Source organism: Cyprinus carpio, chromosome B1, assembly GCF_018340385.1.
Source record: "Cyprinus carpio isolate SPL01 chromosome B1, ASM1834038v1, whole genome shotgun sequence".
In the NCBI taxonomy this organism is placed as follows: Eukaryota; Metazoa; Chordata; class Actinopteri; order Cypriniformes; family Cyprinidae; genus Cyprinus; species Cyprinus carpio.
Window position 1 is genome coordinate 15,032,736 of NC_056597.1, and position 27,984 is coordinate 15,060,719.

Here is a 27,984-nt window from a genome sequence, read left to right on the forward strand (position 1 = left end):
AAAAAAAAAAAGGCTAAAGGATACTCTTGATACTCTTGATGGTCTCGTGTACGAACATCACGCGCATTTAGATTTGCTTGTGCAATCTGCAACCCTAGGCTCGAGCGCTTGCTGTTGCTAATGGCAACTTGGCCAGTCTTCTGTAAAGCAGTAAGCTTACAGTGTCTCTTTAAAAACTATTCAACACTTTTGAGAGTTAAGCCATTATAAAGCGCCTGAGCTCGATGCGTAAATTATCATATTAAATCATCTTTCTTAGCGCATAACGCACTTTGGAAAAGGGTTTCTCAGAAGAGTTGTGTTCAGACTTAAATCCCTTCAGTCAGGATGTCCACGGTGGCTGTTGTGCGGCTCCCGGTCATTCAGCACCCTTCATCAAGACTTGGAGATCCAGAGCTCATCTCTCTCCGGGGTTATTCCACGGACTGCGGCAGAGATCGGAGATGCTGGATGCCTCAGAGAGGAACCAGACCTCAGTCTCCAGGGACAGAAAGCCTGGACTCTGCTTTTCGCAGTGAGAGCAGAAGAAGTGATATCAGTTCTCTGATGGAAAAAGGAAAAAGAGGAGGATTAGATATTCCAGAGCAAATCTCTGAGGCAGATGAAATCTTCCAAGACCAGGATAAAACCAGAATACCTGCCTTCCGTGAGTCACTAGCCTGATGTTTATGAAGCTCGTTATAATAGCACCTAGAGCTGGTGATAATGTAATGGAAAGCTTATGCAGGTCTGATGTAATTCAGATTTTCAGCACTAGAAGCAGCGCCAGAGAACTGATAAACTGCTGACTGTGAAACATTTATATAGGGTTTAGATGTGCCACCGAACTAATGTAGATCACGGCTGCTTTTTACATTTTACGCAATTAGAAATAAGTTCCGTAAACGATCCTTTTAGCTAATTTTCAGGTGAAAAATACGTGGGGAAAAAGATAGAAATGTAGGCTACCTAAAGCATTTGCAGCCCTCAGTAGATTGGTGGCAAATTATGAGATAATTTCAGAATTCGAAACAACATAAATCAATTTACAAAACATACGGTCAGTCTTTAAATTATTTTAGTGAAGTTCATTGAAAAAAGTCAATCAGACATGGCGGGAAAAATACGTTTATGAATTCGTTCACTGTTTGAAAAAATGCAAATATTAAAAATAAACACAGATAAATAGGAAAAAAAGATTACTGTAGTACGTTTTACAAGAAAATAGCCTACTATTTCAGTCAAAATTTTGTGTTTAGTTCAGTGTAGTGGCTAGTAGCCTGCTTGCCCATTCCAGGACGAAAACTGCTTCTACTAGGCTACTTTTTCAGTGTTCAAGAGACTACAGAACCAAAATTCATGAAAATCATTTGATTTTGGCATGTTTTTAAAGTTTACTGGTTCTTAACCAATTACTAAAGTTTCACGATTGCTTTCCACGTTTTAGTCCACACGAGGGCGCTGTCTCATCAGGGGAATGAATTGTCTGGTGGTCAGTGAAACTTTTAAAGCTCTTTCTTGCTCAGTCTATAGTTACTTATTGTATGAATACTTATAATGCATTTAAAGGACTAATATCCAGTATAGCAACATACATAGTACCAGAAAACAAAACGATATTTTTAATTTACATAATATTTGCATATTTTCAAATGACCAGGTTTGAAAAAATGTTGCTATTTACCTTGGTCACCGATTCCTAATGAGTGTATTTAATGCTGTAATTTTTCTGTTTTTTTGTGCTTGATATAGGTCATAGGGCAGCATCAGAAAATCGCTCCATAAGCAGAGTGTCTCATACAACTTGTTCCAGCACTGGGCCATGGATGACCGATCAAACAGATCAGGTACACACATTTAAATCAGGAATGATATGTTATTTTATGATATTTATTCAAGAATGATATTTATTTTAAATACTGAATAGTTAGGTTTTATGCTATATAAAAGAAAAAAAAGATATATTGTTTATTAATAATAATTATTTAATCTGCATTTTTTTAAATCAAAATGCTGTACTGTGCCGTAATATTGTGAAATATAATTACAATTTAAATTAACAATTTTTTACTTTAATATTTATTAAAATGTAATTTATTCCTGTGATGGTAAATCTGAATTTTTAGCAGCCATTACTCCAGTCAGTGTCACATAAAATCATACTAATATGCTGATTTAGTGCTCAAGTAACATTTCTTATTATTATCAATGTTGAAGACAGTTAATAATTTTGAGGAAACCGTGATACACTTCTAATAATACTAATAATAATAATACTAATAATAATATTTATTATTATTATTATTATTATTAAACTGACTAAAAGTGAAGTGCATTTAAAGACATTTATAATGTTAGAAAGTATTTCTATTTCAAATAAATAGTGTTTTTTTTTTCCATCAAAGAATACTGAAAAATATAGAACAGAAAACAGTTCTTTTCAACTTTAATAATATTTAATATTGACGTTTTTACTGTATTTGATCAAATAAATGCAGCTTTGGTAAGTGTAAGAGAAGACTTTCAAAAACCTACAAAAAAAAAAAAAAAATCCCATTTATTCCAGACTTTGTATGTGGATTGAGGTGCTATTATTGCTATAAGTCATATTAGTGCTGAGGAAGAAAGTTTCTTTGTTTGTTCTTTTTTTGACAATTTATTTAATTCAATAAAATGAATATATATATATATATATATATATATATATATATATATATATATATATATATATATATATATATATATATATAATTCACATATGTTTTGGAGCACTGTACAAGTTTGCATAGCTTTCCATTCACATATTCTCCATGCAGTATAATTCTGGATGCAGTGCATGAATACAGGCATATTTTCAAGTATCCCCATGTGCTTTCCTCTCAGTTACCAAATTGCTGTCCTGCGTTCCTCCTTTTGACATCAAAGCCTGGCGTTATCTCATTGAGAAACAGAGCTACTGCTCATGAAGAATAAAACATAAGAACTAATAAAATCTCAGCTGCAGCTCAGTGGTTAACACCGGGTTTACCCAAGAGAGATATTAGCAAAGAGAAATAAAGACAAGGAGAAGGAGGGAGTACATGTGCAAATGGGTCTGTGAGAGAGAAAGTCCTGCAAATCTGCAGGTGTCTGTCTTCTAGAGGGGGTGTTGTGTGTGATTAACCCTGCCAGTCTTATCCCTGGGGTCCTGTCTGTCTGACCGACTGAACCCAGCACACAGGCCCCCTCGACTCCGCCTGGTCACGAGAGCTGCCTTAGGCACACAGTGGGGGTACAAACACACACACACACACACACACACACACACACACACACACACACACACACACACAAACACACACACACACACACCCGTCACAAGAGTCAGAGTGGGTGTATGGATAAACACACAACCCCTTCATCCCATCCTGCTCACAAAAGAAGCTCAAAATGCTGTCACTCATCATATTTAATACATTCAGTCCTTTAAAATCTTTCGGTTACTGCAGTTTTTAAATGAATCTGCATGCTGCCCATAGGATGGAGATGACCTCTGTTATTATTACACAGTTTAGTTTAGAACAGATCTTCTGTGATCAGTTTATGATTGTTCAGTTCATTTATCTTAGTCAAATTTTATCTGCATAAATGTGGATGATAGGAGTTACTAAATATATCTAAAAAAGACTTATAAATATTTTGGTCATTTGGTCAACTCATAAGCGTCAATCTTTTTGGGAACTGGACTACATTTGTCATATGATTCTGAATTACTAAAACAACCAGCTCACTGAAAGTCATTCGAGCAAACAATGAAAACAATGGCCTTGATCAATTAAAAAAAAAAAAAAAAAAAAAAAACTGGCCAATTAGAATCATTCATTCAGGAGTTGATCTGGTTCATAATATTATTTCATTGAAGAATCTTTCAATCATGCTGTGTTTTTGATTCACAAAAAAAAAAAAAAAAAAAAAAAAACATTCATTCAAACTCTATTCTTTCATGTATGGCAATTGATTTACTGTAATATATAATTTCCAGAGAAGTAAATAAAAAACAAATTCAGTGTGTGAGGATTGCAAGTGAAAGTGTGTGTTTCTGGAAAGAAAAATCATGTTGAGAATATTGAGTTTTAACCTCTTGATTTTTGTATAATGCATTATAAAAAAAAGAAAAAGAAAGAAAGAAATACAGAATCAACACTAAACCAATAAACCAAATTCACTCTTTCTTTTAAAGCTGAAAGTTGAGCTAAAAGAGCGCATTCAAAATACAGGAGCTCTGATCCTCAAAATCCTGTTCAAGAATAACCACCCTGATGGCAAACCTCTGGTCAACAGGTGAAAACAGACACACACAGATGTAAATATCAGATTTGTCCCCCATTGTCTTATAGTTAATTGTTTTCCTAGATCTGCTTTACTTGAAATCCTTACAAATTTCCTAAGGAGGCCTGTCACAGCTAAACAGCTGAAAAACCTTCTATCTTGGTAAGTAATGACAATGCTCTAACAATTCTTAAAATAAAAATTATGTTGTTGCAAGATCCATATAATTAAAAGATACAATGTCTCGCTCCCTCTGTGCAGTCTGCACCTATCTGACCGAGTGCTTATCAGTTTTGAGGAGTTTTATGGTGCCCTGAAAGACCCAGACTCCAATAAAAGTAACCCCGCAGGTCTTACAATTCCTCAGACAATGGCCCTGCTGAGAGGACCTGCACGCAGCAGGTGAGATCTCTGCAGTCCTGACACTACTATAGTTTTGCTGAAATGAATGGTCAGTTAACTTAAGAGGTATCCCATGTTGAATATTATATTCTTTGTTGTCATGTGGGAAAGTGAAGAATAAAATATCAAAATGTTTTATTATCAAAATATCAAAAGCTGCTTCATAAACAATTATTTCAAATCACCTAATTAAAAAAAAATGCTTTGTGTATAATGAGGAGGACATTGAAACTTGCAGGATGTTTTAATGGTATAAAGACTTGTATATGCCATAAGGCAAATTTTATTTCTCATGGTATGACCCCTTAAATAGCACTTTCTGCAAATTATATCGTCATGCCAGCAGGTGTCAGTATTTCAGTGACTCTTTGAATCATTGACTCAACCAATTTGTTCAAAAACACAGATTCATTCAAAATATACATACAGGAAACGCACTACTCTTGGAAGTGCAATTCAACTTTCGCTTTGATTGGAACTATTTTTGTTAGCAGAACAAAAATAGGCAAGAACAGGGCTAAAATACTTTGTGTTTAGTGTAAGTTATCTTCTAATTTATTTAGCAGTCAAAGTTTCTCTTTTGTACTGTTTTGTTTACTATTCCACAAGGCCACCAATATTCAGAACAACAGAGGATTGAAACATATAGTCTGTATAGCGATGTATTCTTAGACAAGATCTGGATCAGTGTTTTTACTTCTGTTTTTAGCATTCTAATTAAGGTTATGTTACTACGACCAAATTTAAATATTTTTGACTTATTGGGGGCCCACATGATGTTTGCAGAGGTTCCGGCCCTCTCATTGAGAACCACTGATTTAGCATAATTTATAGATTTCAATTTGTTTGATATTTTGTATCTAATGCAACAATCTGGTATTTAAATGTATTTGTAGACTTAATCTACACTTGATGATGATTTTTGAAAAAGAAAGGTATCACACAAACAGTGCCCTAGAAAGAGATAACGGTTCAGAAACTGAGACAGTGAACTGCTCGCACTCAAAGTTCACCAGCAGGGAGCTCAGAGTGCGTCTTGTGCCCAGGGTAGACAGAAAGCAAAAGGATGATCAGCAAAGCAGCTTGCTGTTCTGGCACCCCCTCCATTTCTCCCTCTCTGTACTACTGTAACTATTGTACTTAACTGTTTAAAGCATCAGTGTAATACAATAAGGTTGTAGAGGGAGTGTGCGAGAGTGTGAAAGTTTGTTTGGTGTGTGTGTGTGTGTCATACTGATTGCATAAGACCTGGTCAGACCAAGACACACTCCAGCCATGAGTAAAAAAAAAAATTAAATCTCTGTGACTAATCTCACACATTTTCCCTCTCTTTCTTACAGACACATTGAATATAAGTGTCCAAGTGAGAGATGAGAAAGATAGGATGAGGGAAAGAAAAAAGACTGAATAAAAAGACAGCAAGAGAGGGATAAAGATGAAAGCCTGACAGGAAAGAAGAGAAATGTAGCACACATAAAAAATGTGCAAAAGGCAGATTTATAGGTCCAAAAGGGTTGAAAATAGAAAGAAAGGATAAGTGAAAGACACAAAGGGACATTATAAGGACAATCATATGTATGATTGACAGTATGTGTATGTGTGAGAGAGAGACAAAGAGAGGAGAAACAAAAAAAAGGACTTTTAAACAATTTCTTCAATGCTCCTAGAGGGTCTCTCTCACACCCCCACACACTCAAATAAATATATAAATAAATATATATATATATATATATATATATATATATATATATATATATATATATATATATATATATATATACATACATATATATATATATATGGTAACAAAAGCGAAGAAAAATAAAAAAAATAAGAAAAGTATAATGAACTAAGTATTCAGCAAGGATGCATTAAATTGATGAAATGTGACAGTAAAGACATTTGTATCTTACAAAAGATTTCTATTTCAAATGAATGCTGTTCTTCTGAATTTTCTATTAATCAAGAAAGTATTTTTTAAACATGAAAAATTTGCTCCCGAGTAGCTGTAGCTGTGTATTTCTCCTACTGTAGGTTTCTGGAGAGTGTAGATGTTTTATGCAAGTCAGACAATCTTACTGAAAGCTGGATTTCTGCTCCAGAGTTCAGAAATATTCTCAACAAACTCAAGCTTCACCTGAAAGATCCTGATTTTGAAAAATTATGGAAAAGGTTTGAATTGACTTATTTGTTCATTTATTTATTATTAATTTATTAATTCTGCCATCAAATCGCTTCACAGATTTTAGAATAAAATTGTAATAAAAAATTCTCAATCTCTATTAAACAGGTTAGATATGGATGGACTTGGTGCAGTTAAGCAGACGATTTTTCTAAAGAAATTGGGATTGAGCAGAAGGACTGAACCAAACAATGAGAGAAACACTTCTATTACTGTTAAAGCTGAAGACACCAAAGGTAAAACTTATGATAATATAATTTGTAGACTTACTAGTACTGTTTCATGAGCTGAATCATTATTATTTTTTATTATAAAGTATCCTCAGCTGTCAGTTAACAAAATAATCAAAAATCAAATTTATCAACAGTAGTCTGTAGAACTGTTTGTGTCCAATCACTTTTATAATTAAAAGAAAACAGAAGTTAAATTATTATTGTACTAAAATTATTAATTGAAGTAATCATAGATAAATAGCATTGATAGTCTCAGAAATAGAGGGGCACGTTTTGCACTGGTTTTGGAGACTAGCAGCTTTAGTTTGCTTTATACTGATGTGTAGTTGAGCAACAGTCCACCTATAGAGGGTGCTGTGGTCCTGTTTCGTCAGGGATATTCTCTTTAGGGATTTAGCCTTTGCCTGGTTTCATATGAGCTCATCAGATGATTAAATTAATCAGAGACCTGTTATTAGAAAGTTTAAATAGTAATGTAATACACAATTTCCTGTCATACCTTCCTCTTTCTCTCAGCTCCTGGTAGGACACTCTCTAAGGCGGAAGAGGAGCGTCACACATCTATCACCGTAGAGGCATGGCTGAAGGACAGATTTAGGGAAGGAGCTCAGAGGATGAAAACTGAGTTTGATAAACTGGATCCTGAGAACAGTGGAAAGGTAGCAAATGGCATCAGACATCACAAACAGACTAGTACAAAAATGTTAGTCATATTTATTTGTGTAAATATCCTGCGTTCTGTTCGTAGGTGAGGGGTGCAGACTTTCTGCAGGTGCTGAGGAAGTTTGACCTGCATCTGAAGAGAGAGCACCTGGGTCTGTTTTTGTCTCGGTGTGGTTTGAAGCTAAAAAAGGGTTGTGTACAGTACTTGAACTTTCTGCGCACCTTCCAGGACAGAAGTTCAGATGGCATCACTCATAAGATCATCTCCAACCCAAAACACCGGTCAGATTTACATCATAGCAATATGATAATAATATTTATTTATATGAAGCTTTGATCCCTTCAGGTTCAAAACACCTGCAAAAATATGCTTAATCAGTGGCAAGAGAAGCCATTCCTAATATTTCCATAGGGGCATAGATATAAATTAACTGTCCATATTCAAGTGGATTAATACAGGCATATGCCAGTTGTCTTATTCGTATTTCTAAAAACAAGAATTTTGATTTAATTTGGATATGACAATCACTTTGCTGGATTTACACAACACATATATAATTCAATTGTAATCTAAATTTAATATCAGAATATTTATCAGAATTTTGCAAGGAGAACACTTCACCTTTGAACACTACTATTTAAATGTATGGGGTAAGATTTTATTTTTGAAAGAAATGAATAGTTATATTCATCAAAGATTTATTAAATGAATCTAATTTACAATGCTACAAACAATTAAAAATGTTTCTATTTTATTTTGAACTTTTTATTCATCTTTTATTCATATCAATCAATGTCAGTTTCCACAAAAATATTAAGCAGTACAAATGTTTCAACATTGATAATAACAATAAATGGACCACAAAATCAGTCTTCAGTCGCTGGGGTATATTTGTAGTAATAGCCAACAATACATTGTATGGGTCAAAATTAAAAATCATTCGGACATTAAGTAAAGATCATGTTCCATGAAGATATTTAGTAAATTTCCTAATGTAAGTATATCAAAACTTTGATTTTTTTGATAAGTATTATGCATTGCTAAGGACTTCATTTGGACAACTTTAAAAGCGATTTTTTTTTTTGCACCCTCAGATTTCAGATTTTCAAATAATTGTATCTCAGCCAAATATTTTCCTATCCTAACAAACCATCAATGGAAAGCTTATTTATTCAGCTTTCAGATTATGTATATATCTCAATTTGGAAAAAAAAAATTGACCCTTATGACTGGTTTTGTGGTCCAGGGTCACAAATGTTACATGAGCACCAAATCAGCATATTAGAACAATTTTTAAAGGCTTGTGTGACACTGAAGTCTGAAGTAATGATGCTGAAAATTCAGCTTTGCCATCACAGCAATAAATTGCATTTTTAAAATATATTAAAATAGAAAATAGTTATTTTAAATTGAAAAAATATTTCACAATATTACTGTTTTTATTGTATTTTTTATCAAATTACTTTAATAGAATTCAGTGTATATTGTGGGATTTAACTGAAACTGAACATTACCACAAAATTGATTTTGATGAGTGTAGATAGTTCTGTTCTGTCATCAGTAACAGTGCAGTGTGGAAACAGAAACTCTGAGTCTTTTCTGTGCTTACACAGAGCCCAAATTACACAGAAGCATCCAGAGAAAGTGATCTTTAAGCCATGTAGTCAAACTCTTTCCATTTCTAACAAGCTTACAGCCCATAGTTCTCCCCTGCCCTGGGTCACCCAGCACATAGGGATCAGTAAACAGCTGCTGAACACTAGGCCTAGACTGACTGTGTTTGGTTTGATTGAGGTGGTCCACAGCTTAAAGGATTGGCAGATGAATAAAATGGGGCAGGCAAACAGTTGCAATGTTTAGAACCTTTCACCATAGTGACAAAATACAGTGGCCCCAAAAAGTATTAGGATACTAAAGCCACTCTTTACAATCTATGAATTTTATTGCAGAAGATAATAAACAAAATATTAGATCAAATGCAATTTGTAAACAAAAGATAGAACTTTACTCCAGACTAACTTCACTGGCTCAGAGTTGTTTGTAGTGCATGTTTGAACCTTAATCGTTTTTATATTCTCCAGAAAAATTATCATTTTCTGCAGGTTTCATTCTGATGAGAACATCAGTTGTGTTTCCTCTCTAAGTGCCATAGAGGCCAAATTAACCCGCCTGTTTCAGTCAGAGTACCTCTCACTCCTCCAGACCTTTCAGTGAGTACGATCCCATTCTCTCTCTCCATCTCTTTTTCTTCTTTCTACTCTTTCTCCCCTTTTCTCCTTGTGACCCCATTAACACTCTCTAAATTGAGAACAGGTATCTTTTGTCTCTCTTTTAACTCACAAGATGTTTCACTAAATTTTGGGTCGAAGGTTGGCACTTTTTCGGTCTATTTAATTATAACTTTGCACTGTTACTAAGAACCTCATCACAGAAACCCTTCTGCTCAAATGAGTTTCCTTCTGAAGACTTTTAACTCCAGATCCTCTAACTAGAAGCATCTCTCTTGAGTTTCAAAAGCATATTATCTTACCTACAGCTTATGCATTTAGAAAATGCTTTAATGCTGTTTAAAAAAATTGAATGTAATTTAATTTACAAATATATGTGTGTGTTTCTCTGTATGTATGTATTTGTATAGGAACATTGACAAGCTTAATAAAGGGACCGTTAGTAAAGAAGAATTCCGAGCTGCTATGGAGAGCAGGTATACTATTTCTATCTCTAATTAAGCTACATGATTATTGTAGGCATACAGAAGTTGTTTTTCTCAATTGTTGTGACAGAAATTGCACGTTCACATGGTCTAATCGAGTCATACTTTCAGAATATTTGCTTTAAAAATTCCGTCATCATCAGTACTCTCATTTGGTGACATCAAAATGACAAATAATTAAATTCCATACATCCAGAGGTTTTGAGAACAGTGTTCTTCAGCATTCATACTTTTTATCACATTTGAATTTAAGTGACTTTCCTAGTTGTTTGTCTACAGGTAGGTAGGTAGGTAGGTATGTCCACCTGATAAAATATTTTAGAGTTTGACATAGCTTGAAAAGCATAATTCTCATTAACTATTTATTATAGAACATCAATTAATTTTTTATTATTATTATTATTATTTTTTTTTTACACTTTTACAAATCCCTCATATATCCAGGTTTTCAAGACTGAGAATCCCGTTCCAAGGATTTGTTGTTGAGGCGTCCAATTAAATTAGGAAATACAATGTCATCTTACATTTAAATTTTTAAAAGTTTTAAATTATCTTTATTAATATTAGATCATTTTAAACCATCTTGCAGCTCCCTTGAAAGTTTGAAAAGGCCCCCTTTTGGGCTCTGGCCCCCTGTTTGAGAACCACTGACTGTACTAGACTGACATCTGCATGTGATGAATTACTAAGTATTTTTCTTTGGTCACGTCTTATCTTGCCTACTGCAAGTAAACCAGGACTGTGACTGGTGCCCCCTCAAGAAAGACCCTTCCTTATCTGGGTCTAAATGGATTGATAACCTAATTTAGTCATATTATGAAAGTTTTAAACTCCCTGTCTTTTCTCTCTGTCCTTTAAAACACATTTACCTAACCATAATCCTCTTTGTTTGAGTATATAGTATTGTAGTCAGTGTGGACCATGTCTGTCTGTTCCGAAGGACAAGCTCACATTTTTATTCATAATCTTTGATAAGTTTATTTGTCTTTATCTGTGTTTTCTGGAGCGAGTGATGGTTGTAGTTTGTGTGAGTGAATATTTGAGAGTGTGCATACGTGTATGTAAAGTCTAATCCCTTGATTGACTGGCCACTGTGTGTCCAGATCTGTGCGATGGCCGGGTGAAGAGGGCAGTTGACCTTATGACCTCTTGACTCTGCAGTGTGCGAGAGGGTCAATAAGTGGTGTATGCTTAAGGCCTGCTGGACTGGCCGGCCCTGATGAGTGGATTCTCGGCTGTGGTGACATCAGTGATCTCATGCTGACCTTCCTCTGACCTTCTCCACAGGTTTGGCCTAGAGATTTCCGACCCTCAATTTGAGCAGCTGTTGGACAGGCTCCCTCTTGACCGCCACGGAAATGTGCAGTACCCGATCTTCATGGCAGCCTTTGACACCAGGTACAGACCCTTTTGACCGGTCAGGTCAGCATTTGTTGTATCACTGTTCACGGCACGCTAGCTTTGGATTTGTTGAATGTTATTCCATACTGCAAAAATTAATTAGCATAGAAGTAGTACCACATATATATTACAAATGTAATTGACTAAGAAGGATTTGACTAATAGACTCCATTGTTATTAACTTTTTAACATTTTTATAGGGTCTTGCAATATGTTTCAGAGATTTAAAATAATATTTTATACTGTAGAGCTCAATGACTGATGGGGAAATAATAAGGAATTTGGAATTGCATAAAACATAGTTTAATTAATTTATTTAGATATTTCGATTCATGACCATCCATTTCTGAAAATAGTCTCCAACTAAAAGGCACTGAATAGAAATTGTATACACTGAACTATTTTTTTTTTCCATTTTATATAATTCTGTATACAACACAATTCATGTTTAACATAGACATGCCACACTGACGTTTCTATGTTTAACCTTTAAATAGTTAAATCACTATTTTAGCTGATGATTTTATTGTCTGGCCAAATACTGAAAATCTAAAAGAAAATATAATTCTGTGAAAATAAAAAATGAAGGGACAGCAAAAAGTAAGCGACTTTTCTTTTGCAAAATGTTCTTATGCACTATTATTACTAACCAGTTTTTACTATGTTTAAAATGATTTAGAACAACATCAAAATTATATTGTATCTAACTCTACGTAAACAATTAAATTATATTGTATCTAACTAAACCTAAGTAATGAATTATATTGTATCTAACTCTACGTGAGGTATTATTTGTGTGTGTGTGTGTGTGTGTGTGTGTGTGTGTGTGTGTGTGTGTGTGTTTTGTAAATATAGCTACAACAGTTTGTGTCATTTGTATTCAGGAAGAGGGAAGAGATTAGGTCTATAGTGACATCATGCTTCAGGGTGGCTCTTTTCTTTGCCTTTGTATTTTTGTCATTGTGTTTGACTGGTATGGATGCCACAGAAAGAAATACGTTAGCCTAAAAATGAATAATGTTTAGGTTTATATAACAGTTTTATATATGTGTACAAATGTATGCATAACACTGATTAACTTATATGATTGAAGCTAATTTGCAAGAACAGTCATCCTAGAATTTAACAAGCAAATATGGTATGTATTTGTTTTACAAGTTTGTAAGTCAGTAAGATTTACATTTCAGTAATTTTCTTGACAGTTACCCTGGCATAAAGAATTTTAATTTCAATTACCAAACAATTGCCGAATCGACAGAGCTTGTAAGATATCGTAATATATAAATGTAGATTTAAACACAATGTTTTGAATTCAAACTGATGCTGCTGAAAACAGCGGTGAACTGGTGACGAAGTAAATGCAGCATGTGGAACAAGGAACAAGTAAACAGAGAAATAAGAGAATAACCAAATATGGTATGTATTTGTTGCAGTGAGCATATCACTTTATGTGTTTGTGTGAAGATGCTTAAAAATGGTTGGATATGAGGATTAGGTTCTGACCACCCTGGGGGACCCATGTGAACTCCCCTAACCACCTAATGAATGACCAACAATAACCAACGCAGTGTAAACGTTTCTTAAATAGAACAGGGTAATGAATTTTAATCTGCTAGAGTAGCATCTCTGAGACATTCTGTTTGAGTGTGTGTGTTTGTGTTTCTAGGGTGTGTGCATGCATCAAATGGGGGTAGGGTATAAGCTTAGCTGCTCATTTTATTTTCTCTCTCAGTGTGTGTAGGGGATAAAGACCTAGAAAACCAGCCTGGCTTAGTTGACAGGTGACAAGGGTTATACTGAATGGGGATTTTGTAATATTAACAGTGGGGAAAAAGCCCATGCACCAAGGGATCTCCTGAATAGAGAGAAAGAAAACTTTAAAACTTCTATACTCATGGAGAACAGTGAGAAGGCCGACCAGTGACAGCTACTAACTCACGCTCTCTCCTTCTTGCTCTCCCTCTGTCCCATGAGAAATGCTAAATCATTCATGCTAAAGCGGCCCGATCCCAGTGTCACTAGTTCCTGTGTGGCATTTCCTCTGTTTGGGTGAAACTTTGACATGTTAGTCAAACAGAGCTTTAGCTGTCAACATTCAGACCTCACCAGATTACCATCGCTCACATCCTGCTCCAGCTTTCTTCTGAGTTTAATCACATTATTGTACCTTATATTGGACATTTAATAGCAACAATACAAAATAAATACATTTGTGTTCATGTGTGTAGTTTGAAATCATGTTTTTTTATACATAGATCCAGTTTATTTGTTACTAGACCTCTGAAATGTCAGATTTTGCTGATAACTTGAAGTTTTTATCAGCCAGATGTTAGGAAGAGCAGATGTACTACTGGCCGTTTTCAACCCCTTTTCTCTTAATATAATAGGGGCTTAACAGTACACAAATATGACTTGGACCATGGGGGGGAAATTCTTAATATAATAGGGGCTTAACACCACACAAACATACATGTACTACTGGCCGTTTTCAACCCCTTTTCTCTTAATATAATAGGGGCTTAACAGTACACAAATATGACAGTTTGGTATGTACCTAGGTTTTGACATCACGGTTTGCTATGGTTTCGGTACAACAGGGGGAAAACTAAACATAACATTGCTTTTTTATTATTATTATTAAGCAGTGGTTTACTGAACAAATGTCTCTTTCTTTAAATAAATTCAGTTATAATTACAATTTTCTTAGGAATAAAAATCTAGCCTACCTCCTCAGTTTATGTTCTAAACTATAGGGGCCCTTTTACATTTATATAAGGTTGCAATTAACAACAGAGCCCAAACCTAAATTTAATTACTATTTATTTTTAAATATAATAATGAACACTCAACTTAAACAAAATGTATTCAAACATTTAAATACCACATAATGCAGTTTTTAACAACTTCTAAATTATAACATTTCTATTTGTTGTTGAAATATATTCATTTGCACAGTGGTTGTCATAACTTGTACAGATTTATGTATTCCCTCTGCACATTTACTGCTCAAAAAGTACAGCTGAAGTCAAAAGTTTACATATACCTTGCGAATCTGCAAAATGTTCATTATTTTACCAAAATAAGAGGAATCATACAAAATGCATGTTGTTTATTTAGTACTCACCTGAATAAGCTATCTCACATAAAATATGTTTACATATAGTCCACAAGAGAAAATAATAGTTGAATTTATAAAATGACTGATTCTTAATACTGTGTTCCTACCTGAATGATCCACAGCCTTTTTATTTTTTTTAAGTGACAGTTGTTTGTGTGTCCCTTGTTTGTCCTGAACCGTTAAACTGCCTTCTTTTATTAAAAAATAAAAATAAAAAAAACCCTCAGGTCCCATATTTTTTTTGTGTATCTGAACCCTTTCCAACAATGATTGTATGATTTTGAGATCCATCTTTTCACACTGAGGACAACTGAGGGTTCAAACTATAACAAACAAAACAACAACAACAAAAAACAAAGCAGCTGTGCGTCATTTAGGTAACAACACAGCATTAAGAATCAAGTGCACTGTATACGTATAAACTTTTGAGGGGGGTCATTTTTATAAATTCAACTATTATTTTCTCTTGTGGACTATATGTAAACATCTTTTATGTGATGTATCTTATTCAGGTCAGTACTAAATAAACAAGAACATGCATATTGTATGATCCCCCTTGTTTTGGTAAAGTAATTAACATTTTGCAGATTCTACTGTATAAAGATCTGATTAATATACTATCAGTTATTTACTTTTTGATGATCTCTAGCATGAAAGATTTAACTATATTACATTGTTAAAAAGTTTGGTGTATTTTTTTTTATTCATAAAAAAGTGACAGTTAAGACATAATGCTACAGACAATTTCTATTTAAAATAAATGCTATTATTTTGAACTGTGTGTACCTCAAAGAAATCAGCATATTAGAATGATTTATGAAGGATCATGTGTTTAACACTGAATTCAGCTTTGTCATTACAGGAATACATTGCATTTTAAAATATATTCAACTAGAAAACAGTTTTTAAATCTTACTAATATTTAACAACAAACAGATATTTTTAAACTGTGTTTTTCAAGTAATGAAGCCTTGGTGAACATAGGAGATTTATTTTGAAAAATATTTGAAAAATCTTACTGATCCCAAACAATACAATACAATACAATACAATACAATACAATACAATACAATACAATACAATATAATAGAATATAATAGCATATAATAGAATATAATATAATATAATATAATATAATTTTATATTATATTCCCCTTTCAGGTTCCTTTAAGAAACTAAATCTGGAAATTCATTTTTTTTTATATCGAAATTTTTGAGATGCTAGTAAGTGCCTTGAGGTATAGTGCTATTCATGAAAATGAATTTCACACATTACTATATTCCTTTTGCACATTTACTACTCAAAAAGTCAAGATCTGATGAATATATCATCAGTTATTTACTTTTTGATGACCTCCATTATGAAAGATTTAACAATATTAGTGTTTTTCTACTGTAAACATCTGGTAATTAGAAGATTTGTAGAGTTTATCAGCCTCAATTTAGCTCGATTTGTCTTCCTCTCTCTATGGTTTTAAAGGGTTGTTGGGCCCCTCACAGTTTGTGTGGTCCCTATGGTGCGACCGAGAAACCAAGCAGTCATAGGATGGGTAGATGTCAGATCTTCGTGTGGGAACCTCAGACGTCAAAATCCCAGATATCCCACCCTAATCTCCAGCAAAAACATTTTGTTTTTCCTCTTTCTCTCCCTTCAGTCCCTCTCTCTCTTTCCTTTCCTCCCTCCACCCATTTAGGGCTTTAATTTTTATTCATGGGGTGTGAAGGGGTTGAGACGGGGGTGTGGGGACAGGATCGGGATGGAAGGGGATAACTCCTTGAGCTGGGTCCAGGGCTCAGACCAGCGCTGCTGACAATGGCCTCAGTGTTGTGCTGGGTGTTGTGAGCAGGCCGTTTGGACATTCTTCCCCTGTCAGTGGAAGCAGATCTGGGAGGTAGTGGTGCCCAGGATTACCATCTCATTAATAGCAGCCATGACTTTTGTTCAAAGAAGGACTTGTGTAATGTTGCCGTGTGGATGATGGGTAATCCGCTGAAGCTGCAGCTGTAGGGGAAACTGGACACACACACAAACACACACAAATTGGGACTATACAATGTGACTCCTTGTATGAAAGCGGGCATTGAAAACATACATAAAATTATGGATATCGATATTGACAGACAAACTGACCATCAAACAAAAACAACCTAAAAAGCAATTTTAATATCAAAATTGCATTACACAAATTATGAGGCAGAGTGACTGGGCAAAGACAGTAGCGGTCAGTGGTCATATATACAGTATATATTTATATATATTAGTGCTGTCAAACGATTAATTGCGATTAATCACACCCAAAATAAAAGTATTTGTTTACATAACATATATGAGTGTGCTGTTTATATTTATTATCTATATATATAAATACACACACATGCAAAAAAGTGTTATGTTTATATATTAAAAATATTTTTATATAATATAAATTATATGATTATAAATATATACATGTATATAAAAAGACAATTAATGTTAAAAAAAAAAAAACATTTTTATTTCAAATAAATGCGTTCTTTTAAACTTTATATACGTCAAAAAAAGCAGTGCAACTGTTTTCAATATTGATATATTAGATATCATATTAGAATGATTTGTGAATTATTTGTGATCATGTGACACTGAAGGTTGGATTAATGGCTGCTGAAAAGTCTGCTTTGTCCTAACAGGAATAAATTACATTTTAAAATATATTCAAATTGGGAAAGTCATATTAACTTATAATAATATTTCACAATATTACTTTATTTTTGAGGAAATAAATGTAGCATTGATAATCATTAAAGAGACTTTTTATTTTTCAAAAATGTTTAAAAATCCAACCAACCCCAAACTTTTGAACAGTTGTGTATTTATTGGATTATTTTTATATTTTGGTTGTTGCTGTGTGGATGGTTTCTAGAATGCTTGTTTATGTCAAATCTTAGGACTGATTGCTTGGAAAACTAATAGCACACTTTTTTTTACAAGTGTATCATTCACATCATATATCAAAGCTGTTTATTTTGTGGAACTCAAAAGAAGATATTTTGAAGAACATTCCAGCTGTTTTTGTTCATACAATGAAAGGTTCAAAACTGCAAACAGGATTGGAAAGACATCAGAGTGAGTAAATGATGACAATTTTAATTTTTGGGTAAATTATCTTTTTAAAGCGACTCTCACAAACACACAGCCATTCTCAGTCTGAGCCCCTGCAGCTCACTCATGTGGCTCTTGTAGTCTCTTTCACACATTCCTCTCTCCACACACACGTCTCCTGCTCTCAGATGGTGGCCCAGATTAAACAGAACAATACAGTGCAAACGTGATAAATGTGCATCTACTTATTCCTCTCTTTCACTCCCTCACTCAGTCCATCCATTCTCAGACGAGATGAAATGAAAGCAAAATAAGCAGCCCATTCATTCAGCAGTTATCTCTGTGGGCATCTCATCTCTGCGAGTGATGGGACTCTTTCCTCCCTCAAATTCCCTCTTCTTTTAATTTCAAATCCTTCCATCTCTGCTTGTGGAGAACAGTGGGTCAGCAAGGAGTTCAAGCGACCCCTCGTCTGTTAAAACAACATGCTGTCTCTCCTCTCTGAAGATCAGTCGTCTGAGGCAGAGAGGGGGTCTGCCAATGACTCTGAATCAGATCTGAACTTGGGTGGCAATCTGAAATACATGTATATTAATCTAAGTAATAGAGCATGTAAAAAACAAGTCTAAATTCAAGAGCCATCACACAGTTTGAACTCGCAGAACTAAGCAGATGTGGGGCAGTTTTTAAGGCAAATTATACCTTTGCATAATAACACTTTTTTATGGTCCAATTCTCATTTAATTAGCATGCATGTTAATATCATATTGGCTGTTTATTAGTACTTATAAAGCAAACATTATTGCCTTATTCTGTGTGACCATGTTCTAGATCCCTTAACCCGACCCAATACCTAAACTAAACAACTACCTTACTAACTATTACTAAGTATCACAAACTTAACAACTACCTTACTAACTATTAATAAGCAACAAATTAGGAGTTTGAGGGAAAACTCTTAAAAGTGAATGTGTTCCCTATTCTAAAATGTTACCAGTTGTTTACTTATTTATTTGTAGAAAACCTTTAATAAAAAAAAAAAACGAGTAATTGGAGGATTTTACATGATTAAGAATTAGGTTAAACTGAATGTGTTGCTGCTCTCTAAGAATTTTTTTTCCATATCTATATAAACTTTTGCATACTGCACTAAGTGATATATTCTTCCTGGGGCAAAGTGAAGTTTTTATTTTTTTAAGTCTGTTGATATCAGTTTTTTTTAAAAAAGACAACAACTTTATTTTAAGCAGATCATATTCGAAAACATTATAAAAATGTTCAGTCTGATCCTCTGTCTAAGATGTATCAATTTACTTAAAAGTTTTGAATTTCTTTTTTCAGCTTTACTAGCAAGTCAACTTAAGAGCCATGTGCCCCCTAATGGACATAAAAGAGACACATTTGAATTACCTTGAAGGGTTTATTTTGAGAACAAATGCAAAAGCTGCTAATGTTTGTACAGTTTAGAAAGCTTTTATTTGACATTACTACTATTTACTACTAGTTTATTATTATTATTTTTATTATTATTCAATTGTTTTTTTAGTTCAAATGAAATGAAAAAAAAAAAAAAAACTTTATTTTAAATTGAATTACAGTGGATCTTTAACTCATTAAATTTTTTCAGTTTGTCTGTGAAACGCTAGTGTGTTTATTTGGCTTTATGCCAAAGTCACGTCCTGCTGTGTTAGTTTTGTGGCAGGGCTGTTGGACATGGGATTCCTGCTGAGATGTCCGTGGGTGGGTCACAAGGTCTCTTCCCTCGGCATCCAAGAGGTCCACTAATAGACTCAACCGCTAAATATGATGAATTCTCAGTATTTAGATCTATATTTGTTCTTCTGACAAGCAGTTTGGCAAATGGAGACTCACTCTTTGTCTAGTAGCATTTTTCAGGATCTTTTCTCGCAGAGCTTTTAGTAAACACTTATTTTACCATACAGTCATGGCCTATTGCTATTCCTGGCTCATTCAGGTCAGCTTAACTGTTGAAAAGAGCAGTCAGTCTTGAGAAAATCCTGAAGGCACGTTCACGTTGTCATCAACACAATGCACAAACACAAACATAATGCCTCTTGCAGTCAGTGTCACTGCTGTTTGTCTCTTTGAACTGCTATCAACATTATTTGAAGAATCTGTGTCTTTTAAATCTCACCATCTTTCTCTGTCCCTCCTTTCTATTTCTTCCTTTACACAGTGTGACTAACTCTGCTCTAGCCCGTGACCTCTCAAGCCAGCAGTCCGCCCACCTCGTTCGGACTGTGGCCCTAAGATGGCCCAGACCGCTGCCCTATAGCCTAGGGAGTGGTTGTCCTCTCTTGAGCACAAAAGAGCCACAGCTATCCGCTCAGCCAAGTCTGGCCCCCATCAACTTATCCAAGCGCACAGGGAACACATTAACCGAGGCTGGGCTTTGTGCATCTGGCTTTTCTCATGTGCTAACACTTCAAGATCATCAGGTGTCTGCCTGGTTTGACCACTTCAGTTACTCTCAAAGCGGTCAGCGCAGCAAGGCCGTTTCCATGTCAGGTCTTGTAGCTCTTCCTGTTCGCCACTCAAGCGAGAACGGCACAAAGCCATTCGCTCGTTCTTAGGGTTTCTCTGGGCTTCTCTTGTATAATATGAGGTAAAAATTAAAGATCTAAAATCCAAAGTTATAGCCTCAAGAACTTTTCTTTTTGCTGCTTCTTGCTCCCTCAGGAAAGGAGTTCCCAGCCTCTTCCAGGCAGCCGCCCAGCCTGCCTTGAACCATGATTCAGGCGAGGAGAAGGGCTCAGAGGACGATCGGAGTGACCATGAGGTATAATCTCATGTTATTTCATAAAAAAAGTAAATTTTTAGATGTACAATGCTGATTTCAACCTAAAGCGTTCAAAAGTTTGGGGTTGGTAATGTTTTTCAAAGAAGTCCCTTATGCTCACTAAGACTGCAATTATTTGATAAAAAATGTCATATTATTAACAGTAATATTGTGAGATTTTATTGCAACGTAGAATAACATGTTTTCTGTTTTAATATATTTCACATTGTAATTTATTCCCATGATGGCAAATCTGAATTAAAGCAAAATTTTCAGCAGCCATTACTCCGGCCTTCATTGTCACATGATCAAGAAATTATTCTAATATGCTGATTTGGTGCTCAAAAAATGTGTTGAAAACAGTTGTCCTCCTTAATATTTTTGTGGAAACTGTGATCATTTTATCAGGATTCTTTGATGAATAGAGTGATCAAAAGAGCGAGATTTATTTGAAACTGATTTTTTTTTTGTAACAATATAACCTTCACTTTTGATCAATTGAATGTGTCATTGCTAAATAAAAGTATTAATTTCTTAAAAATAAAACTACGTTTGAATAATAGTGTAGATTCTCTCAGAAAAAAAAAATTCTAGAACCATCAGAAAAATCTGAAATATCACAGAGATTTATAATACAGGTAAAAACAACTGTGAAGCAGAATGTCTGTAAAAAAAAAATCTTAATAATTACTATAATCCTTTTTGTAATAATAATATAAATAATAATAACATCTATTATTATTACAGTTTCTTGAACATTTTTGTCGTATATTGTTTAAGGGTATAATACACATAACATTACACTGTACCGTATATTTAAACTAAATCCTTTACATCAAGTAAAACTCTTCCAGATCAGTACCATTAATGCACCTTTATTGCGTTTCAGCTGTTTAGTCTGGTGAAGAATTTGGTGGCAAATCGTTACAGGGATGTGCTAAGAGAGTTTGAAGAACTGGATGAGAAAAACACCAGACGTCTTACTCAGGAGGACATGTACCAGTTACTTAAAAGGTGATGTGCCACTTACACAAAAGAAAAAATATTCCCTTACATTGGTTTTCTTCCATATGCCATAGCTTTTATTGTCTGGTCACAATACAAACCTGTAGAGCATAATAGTAATACTAACAGCCTATGTGATGCATGAATATCAAATGAATAATTGATTTGTTTTCAGCCATAATGTCTTTATTAGTCTTTTATTAGTTACTTCAGTTTATAGTCAGTACTTCAGAAGATTATCTGCAGGGCATTTATATAGTTGTCTCACACACACTATTGAAGAATATGCTGGAATGTGGAATGCATTGCTCCTCATTGTCTTTAACACCATGCCAAATCACTGAGTCTTTCTCGGGGGTGTTCAGTCCTGGGTGTCTCCCAGAGTCAGTGGTCATGACACAAGCATCCCTTGTGTGTCTCACAAGACCTATGCGGTCCACCCGAGTCTCCCAGCCCTGGGTCTTACAGAACTCTTGCACTCTTTTGTCTCCTAAGACAATGGCAACGGAAAGCAGGCCTTTTCTCTTGGCAAATGATGCCTTAATTGTGCAAGTTAACAACCTACTCTCTTTTTTTCCCATGAATAACAATGTGTTTGGTGTACGGAGGCTGAGAGAGCTGTTGGCACGGTGAAGATCTGAGGCTGTTGGTTTTCTATGGTCTACTGCACGCTTGTTTAGATGTTCCCATGCCTGCTTCAGTTTTAGCTACACTGCTGTACTGTCCTGTGTATCTGTATTGCTCAGTTAGTGTTGCTTGCAACCATTAATATTATTATTGCACATATAGTTTTTTTTAGCCCTAATTATTATACTTGTGACTCGTCCTGCAAAATATTTTTGCTACATACAGTAATTAATAAAAGTTTACTTATTTTAAGTTTAAAAGCAAAGGAAAATCCTAGCAACCACAGAGCAACCACATAGCCCAGGCAAATCATCAATTTTCAAAAATTTAGGCAAATTAACATTAAAAAAAATTTTTTAAGAAAAAATAAATTTTATAATCATTAATATTAAAAAATAAAATAAATAAAAAATTAAAAAGTAGAATTAATAAATAATATACATTATAAATTAAAAAGTAGATATGATTGATTGATTTATTTCTTTATTTTTCTTAATTTTTTTTTTGTATGACAAGTAAATGACTTGGTGCTTACTGGTCAAATCACACTAATATTGATTTTAAAGTTCAATGCATTTTTAAACAAAATTTCATTGCTTAATAATAAAAGATTATACCAAACTTCTCCATATACATTTGGATTTCTCTAGACTTTTACACCAGCTTTGAATTTATGCCCCACCAAAAATATCAAAATGAATTCATATGAAATAAATTGCATGACATTCCATGATGTTGATTGTGGAAGAAATTTATTCTTGTCATTGTCTGTATAAATTGCATTTTGCATCATGTAATTGGTCTTTAAGCTCTTCTAACTGTCATCTATTTTTATATCAACCCTTAACCCTCTTTCCTTTAACAACTTGTCTTCTACGCCTCTCCCATATACCGTATTTCTCTTTTCTTTCTTGTCTGTGAACTTAACACGTTGTTGTGGTGACCTGAGTTAAGAGTCCTGAACTCTTCTGAACTGTTCAGCCAATGTGAGAAACTCCTCCATTTCTATAAATTATTTATCTATTTATTTACTCTCGTCCCTCCCCTCCCTATGCTGTTTTTCCAGCTCTTCCTTTGACCCTTTTGTCATTCATTTTCTGCATCACCCTCTTTTATCTCTCTATTCATTTTTTGGATGGAATATGGCGGCAGGCCTAAAAGGAGTCGTGGTCTGAATGGGGGGCATCGCGAGTGGATTTGCATAATCTGTGGCGTGGCACTGGTGCACAGACACAGAGAGAGACGGTGCCAACCAGTCCAAGGTGAACTGAACTCTCCTCGCCAGCTCAGAGATTAGTGACACTAACAGGCTTTACAGCAGCCGAGTTCACAGAGGGTTTGGCTGACATATCAGTGCCAACTTCTCTGGCTCCCACAGTGAGCACTGTGTGTGTGTGCGCATGTGTGTCTGGTGAGAAACTGTTGCTTCTTTGATTTGATTCTTACAAGGCAGAGACAAATGCATATGTGTATGTTCACACATACTGTATCAGTGCCACATATACAATAAGGCCCAAACTGAACTGAAGAAACCTACTGAAGCTCCAGAGAAATTTAGTCTTCTAGATTCAATGTTTAGCAATAACTTAAGAATTATGATTTTGTTTCAAAAGTGTTTTCAAAATTTCTACCAAATATAAAGATCTACCACCAGTAAGTCAGACTTGAATAATGTGATCTGTTCGGGAGAGCAGGGATAATTGTGTCTTTGCTGTTTTGTGCGGTCAGATTAGCTAAATTTCACATTGCAAAAAAAGGTCCATTGCCTATTGTCAGTAGCATAGAGATGTATGATGCAAAACTCACACAGAAGTCAATTTCAAACCAAGCAGTTTTCTGTTGGTCAATAGAGAGAATTTGCAGGACTAACTTGAACCAGTTGCGAAATAAGCACACAATTTCAGATTGCATGGATTCCTATAGAAATAACCAAACCAAATATTTACCAAACAATGGTAAATGTGACCACATCTTTACTCTGAAAAGACTAAAACAATTAAATATAATGTAATTCATTAAGTACAATTAAAAGTACACAAAGGTCAATGATACATTCAAAACACATATGTTGTCTAAATGTAACAATGAATGAAAAATGATTAAATATATTTAGTAAAAATATATACTAATATTAGTCAGTACATCAAACATCGATGAACACTGAACGTATCCTCAGATTATGAAGGCCAGACTTTAAGAATGATTTCTGCAGGATCATGTGACGCTGAAGACTAGAGTAATTCAGCTTTGCCATTTTGCCAGGAATAAATTACATTTTAAAATATATTAAAATAGAAAATTTATTTAAAGTTGTAATATTTCACAGTATTACTGTTTTTTTTTACTGTATTTTCAAACAAATATATGCAGTCTTGTTAAGCATAAGAGACCCGCTTTCAAACTTTCAAAAAATATCTGAGTGACCCCACATTTTTTGAAAGAGTGTATAGTGTATTTAGTGTATATAGAATTATAGTATATAGTTAAATAAAACATAATCTAACCGAATAAGTACAATATTTTAATACAGCACATGCTTTATTGTAAATATAATGTACAACATTTATGTAACCTTTTTATTTAAATATCCATGAGCTGTCTTTGTGTGTGAATCTCTCAACGTCGCACCGTTGCTTTTAAAAGGTTTGCTGTCAGATCCCCTTATAGTGTGTTTTCTCACAGTACTGTCCTTTCTTTAGGCGTGACACTGTGTTTGTGTATTTGTGCAAGAGAAACTGTTGCTTCTATGCTGTTGGTTGCCAAGTTTTAGCTTAAATGCAGCTCAGATAAATAAGGTGGGGGGGGGGGGGTCCTGTGGGGTGTGCAGGGCTTTAAAGGGTACAGTGTTTGCATTCTTCTAAGAATTTGAGGTGTATTCTTTACATTCATGAATCCCACTATTATCTCCCTTTCCCTCTCCCCATCATTTATCCCTCTGTCCTTGTTTGTCATTCCTTCTCTTGCCCTGCTCAGGTTAGAGCTCCATCCTGAGGTAACTCGTGGAGAGGTCCGGAGGTTGTGGTCCTCATTGTTCACTCAGCAGGATGGATCTGTGGACTTTCAACAGTTTATACATCACTTTGGCCCGTCTCCCAAATCCTGCTGTTACCCCAATGCCAAGCACAATCCCCCCAAACGTGGAGACAATGACTTGATGCGCCTCTCCAAAAGACTCAACTGCGTCTCAGATATACTAGTGGATGCTCTACGGGCCAAGGTGGGGGTGTGGAAATACCTCGGGATGGTGTAAAGTTCTTTGAGCTGAGATATGATTATGTTATTTAGACAATTTTATGAACCGGTTTCTCTCTCACAAACAGGTGGAGTTGTCTGTTTCTGAGCTCTGGACTGAGTTCTCCGAAATGGATTTTTCTGGAACAGGTTTTGTTAGCAATGATGAATTTAAAGACATCCTTATGAGTCTCTGTGTTCATCTCAGCCAGTATGAGTGTGATCTGTTGGCCAAGAAGTTTGACATCAACCATGATGGCAGGTAGATACACTTACATTAGGGAAGGCCAAAACAGATAAATAAATAAATCAAAACATTCATGCATAAATAAATATATAAATGGGTGAACAAGGAGATATGATATGATTATCTAACACTTTGCTTGAAGCCTTTATATACTGTATAATGCAGTATTAAAGTATTTTAATGCATTAATTATGTCTTAATATATATAATGCATATCTATAATGCTATAATGCATTTCTAATAATTATTACACCTTTAGAAAGTATAAAGCATTAAAACACATGACAAGCAGTTAATTTCAGATGTAATTTGCAAATATTCAAATGCATTTTAACTTTGGTTAAAGTTATTTATGAAAAGATGTAATGCATTACAATGCACATTATGAATATCTTTAAAATGGATTATACAAAAAGGCTTCAAGTGTTACCAAATAAAAAAAAATTGATACTTCATTAAACGTGCTCAAGACCCTTCTTCAGCTTCACATTTTGTATAGTGCATAATAAAGTCTATTTGTGAATAAAATAACTGATAATTTGTGACCGGGTCTAAAACCAACAATGTTTTATCCATTGCAAGTAAATTGGCATGAACAATTGTGAAAGAATATGATCATATTTGTAACACTTTAGTATAGGGACCAGTTCTGACTATTAACTAGTTGCTTATTAGCATGCCTTTTATTAACGTATTGGCTGTTTATTACAGCTTATAAAGCACATATTCTGCATGACCATATTCTACATCCCTAATCCTTCCCAATACCTAAACTTAACAACTACCTTACTAATTATTAATAAGCAGCAAATTAAGAATTATTGAGGCAAAGCTCGTTATTGGTGTGTTAATAGCAAGAATTGGATAATAAAGTGTGACCATAATATTATTGGTAATATTGATAGCTATTAATGTCTTGAAGCACTGAAAACACAAGTATCAAGATGTGTTTGTGATGAAGCCTATCAAACTTTTATCAAAAAATAAATCTATTAGATGAGACATAACTGAGCATTTCAGGTCCTCATGGATTTTTTTTCTTGTCATATCAGCGTATCCTACACAGAATTCCTCAAGCCTTTTCTATCCCAGAGTCAAATATGGAAGCATGGATCCAACATGGCAGCTGCTCTGCAGACTCCCAGAGAAACTAAAGAAGTTGCCACTCTGGAAACATTAAGTCGCAAGATCAGGAAAAAGGTTATGCATTGTTTATAGGCGATGATATGTGTGAATGAATGTGAAAAGTTTACATTTTCCTCTTGTGTTTTGGTGTTGTAGCTCCAGCGTAAGGCCAGGGCTCTTAGCAAGGCCTGTGCCCGGCTGGATGGCTCCGGCACTGGGCTTCTGTCTGCAGCTGAGCTGGGTGCTGTGCTACAGCTGTTTGGAGTGTGTCAGAGCCAGGAAGAGCTGAAGAGTGTGTTCTCTACCCTTCATACACACCCGTCTGGACACCTAGACTACCGCCCGCTCCTAATGGACAAACACAGGACATCCAGTCACAACCAGCAGACCAAGCACCAGCTCAGCCACAGGAGTCAATAGGTCAGAGGTTTAAAACAAATGATAGCTACATTGTTGGCAAGTGAGATGCAAGATAATATTTCAAATAAACATATTAACCCTACTGGCTTCATCCATAAATAAAGACACACAATCAATATTCAAGTTATAATCATGACATTAATATTGTATTGCTTTATATTAGATCTGATTAGAATCAAATGAACTGTATTTCATTGCTTTACAGTGTAGTGTGTGTTCATGTTTTCAGAGCAGTGCGTAATAAAATTGAGTCAAATAAAAAGAGTTTGTCAACTGATTTTACTGCAAATTGATTAACATTTTAATTACACTAAACTGAATTTGCTTTCAGTCTCTTAGATATGAAATACTTTTGTGATATGCTATACTACTTCTAAAACACATTTTAAACAACCTTTTGAACAATATTTGGCATGTTATTTGTACTATATAAATTTTTCGCAGGACTGT

General features: G+C 34.6%; 1 protein-coding gene across 1 annotated transcript; it reads left to right on the forward strand.

The window, feature by feature from the left end:
* The first annotated feature begins 20 nt into the window (after window positions 1–20).
* LOC109091438 (EF-hand calcium-binding domain-containing protein 6-like) lies at window positions 21–27,912 on the forward strand. The gene is made up of 18 exons (XM_042716696.1): window positions 21–646; window positions 1,732–1,826; window positions 4,199–4,299; window positions 4,372–4,449; window positions 4,549–4,689; window positions 6,724–6,861; window positions 6,980–7,107; window positions 7,621–7,763; window positions 7,853–8,049; window positions 9,871–9,978; window positions 10,407–10,472; window positions 11,769–11,879; window positions 20,780–20,879; window positions 21,769–21,893; window positions 25,485–25,728; window positions 25,832–26,004; window positions 27,042–27,189; window positions 27,271–27,912. Exons 1-18 carry the CDS (start codon window positions 328–330, stop codon window positions 27,532–27,534), a joined length of 2,679 nt encoding a protein of 892 aa, XP_042572630.1. The 5' UTR covers window positions 21–327; the 3' UTR covers window positions 27,535–27,912.
* The last annotated feature ends 72 nt before the right edge of the window (window positions 27,913–27,984 follow it).